We start from the raw sequence: 7304 nt of genomic DNA on the forward strand, positions 1-7304 counted from the left end.
GTTTCTTTCCTTTCCTTTTACGTTCACCTTTCCCATTTTTCTCTTTTTACTTTTGCTGTATCTCCTTTTTTATTTTACTTTCCGGACTCCGCAAAACAGGACTCTGAGCTCCGTTTCGAATTTCAGCCGTTACGGATTTGTGGATAGCGACTTAAACTGATGATTCGCTACAGTTTGAGACTTTTCAAATCCTCTGATGAATTCGCGTTCGGATTCGAAACCCGAAGGCATTCGAATGCATTTGGAATGTTTCCGGATCCCGGATCTCATAACTTAACATAACTGGACTCCAGTTATTACCGATTCCCTGGCACGACTGAGCGCTGGATCATGGCTGTTTCCGGATCCGCGACTCCATTCTACACTAGTTCCGGGTTTTCCCAGTTCCAGAACCAGGAACCAGGTGGACCCCAGTTTTGGTTCCCAGGACAAAATCATGCGAGCCAGGCGCACGTCTGGCCCCGGGCTGTCTGAGCCGCTCCGACGCTTTCACGAACGCCCCGTTTATCAGCAGCCCCGTCTGACGTCTTCCCATCGGGTAAATCCTGCCCTGATAGGCCACCGAGGACGGACGACCGCTGGTCGATGCCATCATGCAAAGCCGCACCGCAGCGCCAGACGGACGTCGTCTGCCGCTAGCAGCTGACGTCATCCAGCCGCCGCCCGTCAGGCGGCGGGCCTGGCCTGACGTCGCAGTATCGGCGTCATCGGCACCTCAACAGGCAACAGCGGTCTGGACCCCTGCGCCGCCGCCGCTGCAGGCAGGTTCGGCGGTACCTACGCCGCACAGGTGCAGCATTTCCACACAGAAGTTAGTTTTCACAGAAGAATTCCGTTGAACACAAGAACGGAAGTCAGCTGAGCGTCTGTCATCCACTGCGCGGAGGTGCAGGAAAGGCGGGCGAACCGGGGCGGCCGTACCAAGCCGACCTGTCCGGGGGAGTGGGGAGGGGGAGGGAGAGGGGGCGGACCGCTCTGTCCGGCGATTTGCAGCATCGTTCATGTCGGAGAACATGACTCACGGATGAGTGGCTCTGCCTCGGCGACCTGAGGACAAGGCAAGGAGCCTCTGGCTGCCCTTGGAGGCCGCTCTGTCTCAGCAACCTGAGGAAGAGGTGACGGGCGTCTGGCCGGTCTGGAAGATCGCTCTGTCTCGGCGGCCTGAGGACGAGGCGAGGGGCGTCTGGCTGGCCTTGGAGAACGCTCTGTCCCGGTGACCTGAAGGGGAGGCGTCTGGGGGCGTCTGGCCGGCCGGAGGAGGCGTCTATGGACAAGGCGTCTGGTCGGCCTGGAGCATCGCTCTGTCTCGACGACCTGAGCACGAGGCGAGGGCGTCTGGCCGGCCTTGGAGAACGCACGTAATGCGGTCAGCTTCCGCGAGCTGCCTTTCAATTTGCCGATGCTGTCGGGTAACGGCCTTCTGAGATGGTACTGGCATGAGATGAGTTTGGAGCAGCGCCGCCACCGATGCGCGATCCTTCGCTGTGATATCGCATAGGTTATCTTGAACGTCTGGAGCAGTGCAATCAATGTAACGGCGAAGCCTCTTGGGACATGAAGCGGCACATCTATATTGACATCGGGGTAAATTGAGACGGGCTTAGCCTGGTGTGATTTGAATTCCCTGGAACCTGCTCTGATTGCAAGTGGCCCACCAATGCCAAATATATTTTCTACCTCAGCGCAAACTCTCACACGCTATCTATCTCAGCTTGGCTTGCAGCTAAACAAGGCGTTCCTGGTTTAGGGCACGCCTTGTTTAGGTGCGTATAATGCAGATCGAAACACGGTCAAAGAAATTGTATTGCCATTACCGCCCATGTTCGTCTGGAAACGTTAAACCAGCATCCAAAATTGAGTGGTGAAAAATATCGTGAAGCGTGGTCATGAACATGCGCGACCACAAATCTTAGAAACAAATATCCCGGAGCTCAGCGTTCCAGTGGCTGAAAGCCGTGCGACGCCGGCAATACTGATTGGCGGCCAACGAGCGGACGAAACGGTGACACGTCGGAGAAGTACCTTTTAGCGCTTTGTGGCTTCAATTGGCATATTTAGAAGGTAGTCTATGGTTCTGGTAGTCAGGGTTCCGTAATTTAGCTTCACTTTTTGTGAAGTCAAGGAGTAACCAGTTCACGAGCACGCATATATTTTCTTGAAAAGAGAATGAGCTCAGGTGTCGGTTGATCCCATCCTATCCCAATGACATTTCACACAATCCTGTCGTGTTTCAGCAAACCATCTCGAACGAAACTTTCCAGATCGCCGGAGTTCTCCGCGCTTTCTGCACGCTGCTGACACATGTTGACCTGGTCACCCACTTGTGGAATTATAAGACAACCTGAGGCAGGCACTGCCAGGAACACCGCGCCAGAGTCACAACATGGCTTCTGTTTTTACTGTCAATCAAGTGCGGCGAATTACGGGCAACCCCCCTCCCCAAAATAAACTGTTAAAAATAACATTAACCCTACGTCACAATATGGACACATGTAGACGGCTTCAAGCCTTGCCCCTCTCCCCCCCCCCCCCCCGCTCCTGAACTCTAGAGATTCCGCTGCCACGAACGTCAGTCGGTTCCGGGTGCAGCGATGCTGCCGCCGGATGCGCCAGGGTGAGCCCCGACCGCGGCCTGTCTCGGCATCAGGGCCGTTACAGAGACCTGTCCCGCCGCCGATAGGTGCTGCTGGACTCGGAGCCGGCGCCGTTCCGCGGCCGACTTTTGCTGTCGCTCAAGTACGTCACGACGCGTCACACGCTGGTGGTGGGCGTGATGCGGTGCGCCGACCTGCCCGCCCTGGACGCTGGCGGCCTCGCCGACCCTTTCGTCAAAGTGTGAGTGGCGCCGCCGCCGGCTGGCGTGGGGCCGATGACTGCAGCCGGGGAGGGGGGAGGGGGGGAAGTGGCGGCTGCAGCGACTGGTATGGGGCCGGCAACTGCAACCGGGCGGGGCCGTTCTGTTGGCCATGCCGTGACTAACGCCGCGACCTGACGGTCGTGTCGTCGGTGCGGCGGCCAGGCCTGACGGGTCGGTCGGGCGGGGCGCGCCCTCCGGCCGGCGCCGCGGCCTCCCAGCCGGCCGTGGCCCGGTGTTGTGCCACACCGATGGCCGAGAGGGTGATCGACAGGCGGCGCCGCTTCCATGTCGTGCTGGCGTGGGCGAGCGTGGCGTTGGCCGCCCGGCCGCACCTTGCTCGGTCTGCTCGCCCGCTGCCGGCGCCGTCCCGATACCCTCAAACGCCCATGAACGACGCCCGCGGGCAGCACGGTGTGAGGCTGCGCGTGGCGAGGCGGGAGCAGCTGCCCAGCGCCCGGACATCCGGTGACCTTTGACCCGGGACGCATCTATTCATCTGACGGATAGCGGGCCACAATGAGTGAGGTTGGGGCACGGTGTCACCTAGGAGATGGCGGAAGGGCTGACGGTGAGACGTGCGCCTCCGCAGGCATCTGACGCCCGGTGGCGGCAAACACAAGACGGCTGTTCAGCGGAAGACTCTGAATCCCGAGTTCAACGAAGAGTTCAGCTTCTGTTGTCGTCGCACCGACTTACCGCGGCACACCCTCGATATCCGGGTTTACGACAAGGACATCGGAAGGAGTAACGATTATATAGGTGAGCTGCCCACTCACCGTGTTTGAAGGCCCTGGAGCAGCAGGAAGATTGCCGAACATGACATTATGAATCAGTGTATTTGCTCAGTTTGGTTGCATGATGTACGGAAAGGTAACGAACTCATGCGGAGGGACGAACCCTCGCCCAGTGCCTTTCTTTAACCATGGCACAAACTCCAAGACAGTACGATCTTCACTGAAACAGATAATCCCGCGGGACTGATATTCCGTGCTCGACGTCGCGTCATCTTACAGGGGCATTGAGACACGAGCTCGGCGCGAGCGCGACCATCTGTAGCCTGCCGTGGCTGTCGTGACCGGCGGTGCCACTAACGGTGCCCTCCCGCTGCTCCTCAGGCGGCCTGAAGCTGTCCATAGACTCTCACGGCGAGCGGCTGCGCCACTGGTTCGACGCGCTTAAGTACCCGGACACGCGCCACGACCGCTGGCACCTCATCAGCGCCGAGCACCAGTCGGCGGCCGTGTAGCCCGCGGCGACCTGCGTAGGCCGCTCCGCCACCGCCGCCGGCCCACGTGCGGCGCCCATTAGGCTGCGGAACCGCGGAGCCGCGGAATTAGAGCAGCCTACATGGTATTACACATTCACGCACGCGAGCCGTACGGCGCCGCCTCGCCGAGCGTCGACTGGAAGATGTTCGACGGTCATCTCACGCTTCTGGGCAGTGAAATCATCGGAGTACGGGAAGTCGTATGCGCGCGTACGGAAAGTAGTGTGTTCGTCGCTGTGAAATGGTTGGAACGGCTGCTGCCTGAGGCTCGCGCGCGTCCCAGGGGCGCTGGCCATAATCGCGTCGCCGCGTTCCATCGGCGCCTGTCGCGGATGAATTTTACTCGGGTACCACCTGCCGCGAATTAAACGTGTTGGCCGGGAGAGTCTCATGCGTGATTGCAGAGCTTGCTTTCACAGAGAGCGTACTTTAGATATTACAGAGAGCTTCCAAAGCTGCTTCGCGGGTGATGAGAGTGTGTTTTCACGGGAACATTCCTAAATGTCACGTCAGCTGCTTCTCACTGTGTTGTGCACCGCACAGGTACGCTTGTGCCTATGCCACCTAGAGATCGGGCACGGAAGGCCCGACCATGCCTCATTCCTCATAACCAACCCTCCGTCGCATGTGCTGCGACCGTCCCCCCCCCCCCCCCCCATCAAGTGTGATGCACCGGCCCCAGGCCGCAGCCTTCACGGCCCCCTGTATTGACCGACGCTCCTCGTGCGCTGCCTCCCCGAGCCGCAGGACGATGTAACTTTCCCCCGGAGTCGGTGCTGACCGGCGCTGCCGCCCGCGTCGCCGGTCGTCCATGCCGGGGTCTGCGGCGGGCCCGTGCTGGGGTCCGGCCGCAGCCATCCGGGAGACGGTGAGGTCCAAGCGCCGGACGACGCGCTGGTCACACCGCAGTGTGCTTGCACCCGCGTCACCAAATCACGTACCCATGCATGTTCCTGTCGCTGTTGTGCCGGCTGTTCATTACACGGGTGTATCGACGTGTGTGCAGCGTCTTAGAATGAGAGCCCTGAGGCAGCAGCGGACGGATTTCTTCCTTTCCGGTCTCAGTACTGAGCTGCACGATGCGAACGCCAGTCGAAATGAATGGCGAAGGAACGTCTGAGGCAGAGTCGCCGCGGGCGCGGACAACGCATTTTCGATGTGCGGACCTGCAGTGTCCCGTCGACACAGGAGTCGGTGTACGAGATATACGAAATCTTAGAAAATTAGAAGACGTACATTAGAAAGTATTTAGTATTTATTTAAGTGCGTATTAGACGTACCTACGTAATTAGAAAGCATGCACGCCTGCTCCGCTGTGTTCGGTGGGAATAATGTAGAACATTTAACTATCTATCTTTTGCAATTCGATTGATGGTTCTAGGTGCCCTGGTTGCCGAGATATGAAGCGTAACGTGAAAGACTGGCCGCGAGCAGCACGCAGTGCCGGCGCCCTCTGGCGGCCACAGGCGGAAGAGAGCGCATTCGCCCACGCTCTCTGCAACACAAGCAACCTATTTCATGGGATCGGCGATTGATCGCGGGACGTGGCCGATGATGTTTGCCTTTTCCATCAAATGCCGGCCTTTTGAATGATGGCAATACGCACTGTCGTCGTATTTAACGACATCGTATTGTATCGAACAATGAAAAACGGTCGGTACCGGCCAAATCATTTGCCCTGGCTCGCGTACACGTGACGCTACAAACTATATCACATGATTGTCTGTTCGATTCCCCATCAATGCATATCCCAGGTGCATCCGTGACCTGGGTGCGGCGATGTGGCATAAAATGTGTAAAACTGGGGAAAAGAGCAAGATACGTCGTTCGAAGTTAAAGACATTAATCTGTCCAATCGAGCGAAAAACGTGAAAATTTCTATTAGGGACATTTCGCACTTTGTTTCACGCCTGTACATGCCCATGTTGCGGAGATAAGGCGTAAAACGTAAAAAAAACACGTAGCGCCGGTGCATGCGGCCTCTGGCGGCTGCTGGTAGGAGAGAGCGCGTTTCGCCTGCGTTCTCTGCGACACAGGCGAACCTATTCCACGAGACCGGTGATTGATTGTGGAACGTGACGCCACGCTTTGCTCGCAATCTGCGAGCCAAACGCATGTTTAACGCACGTAATATTAATATTGAATGCCCTAGATGGAGCGTTTTCTTGAGAAATATCACACGCGGGTATTCATCATAAGCCAATAGCACATTTATAACAGCATGCAATTAGCCAGTCATTGTGCTGTCAGAGGCATGCCATACCAAAGGGCTTGGCTCTGACAGAACATTGCTCTGGCATTCGGTAGCATGGCGCCGGCACTCGGAGCAGTATACCACACCATATGCACGTTCATTGCACGCCTTGGGTGCGAGCGAAAATTCACGCGGATAGTATCCATAGAAATTCATTTGAATTCATTGATTAGCTGTCATACACATGATCCATTAGCTTATCACAGCAGGTGGTTGATTAATGTTGTCATTTCAATTGCTATAGAGCAAGCATTGTCTGTGGGTGCACGTAGCACCACAGACGGGAGGCACAATCAACATAATAAAGGGCGTCACCGAAAATGAGTCTGCCGCCCGCCTCGCTAGATGGCAATGCACGTTGTGCGGTGCACGATTTCATTAGGGATTACCCAGTGTGAATTTCACCAGCTGTACCGGCATCACACTGCGCGCAAGTTTCTTGCATCAGGCGCGTAGCGGCGAGTCGTTTATGAAATTCTCTTAACCTACACACCTGCATTTTGGCGCTACACAGTTTAGAAATAATGGCCTTCCTAATTGAACACCTGGCTTATTTCGCCCGACATCTTATCGACATACCAGCGTTCTTCACCTTTCGGCCGACAACGTTTGCAGAGGAAAGAGCGTTGGCTTAGGTTTGTAATGGGGATCGGCTAATCAGCCGACGAAACGTCGCTGCCAGGCCGGGTAAATCATCCCAATGGCAAGTTTTGTGCTCCTCATGACGTCACTGGTAGGCATGTGAAGATTGGACTTCTTTTACTTCTCACGTCACAAGGATTCACAACCTTCTTATGATGACAACATTGAAAACTGAGCAGGTATTCATAATAACACGGGTGCTGCATCCTACCGATGACGTGGGTGGGATGAATGAATCAGTCGTCAGTTCAGTCGTCAGTCCAACTTTCAGTGAGACATGCTTT

General features: G+C 56.4%; 1 protein-coding gene across 1 annotated transcript in view; it reads left to right on the forward strand.

Annotated features, from left to right (window-relative positions):
- The window catches only part of LOC119112835 (double C2-like domain-containing protein beta), a 16386-nt gene extending 12283 nt beyond the window's left edge, over positions 1-4103 (forward strand). Inside the window, exons 3-5 of the mRNA XM_037237120.1 lie at positions 2681-2835; positions 3447-3616; positions 3973-4103. Of these exons, the coding sequence (XP_037093015.1) occupies positions 2681-2835; positions 3447-3616; positions 3973-4103 (456 nt within the window). The remainder of the gene's footprint in view (positions 1-2680; positions 2836-3446; positions 3617-3972) is intronic.
- The last annotated feature ends 3201 nt before the right edge of the window (positions 4104-7304 follow it).

The sequence above is a fragment of the Pollicipes pollicipes genome, unplaced genomic scaffold (assembly GCF_011947565.3).
Source record: "Pollicipes pollicipes isolate AB1234 unplaced genomic scaffold, Ppol_2.1 Scaffold_7261;HRSCAF=8764_pilon_pilon_pilon, whole genome shotgun sequence".
In the NCBI taxonomy this organism is placed as follows: Eukaryota; Metazoa; Arthropoda; class Thecostraca; order Pollicipedomorpha; family Pollicipedidae; genus Pollicipes; species Pollicipes pollicipes.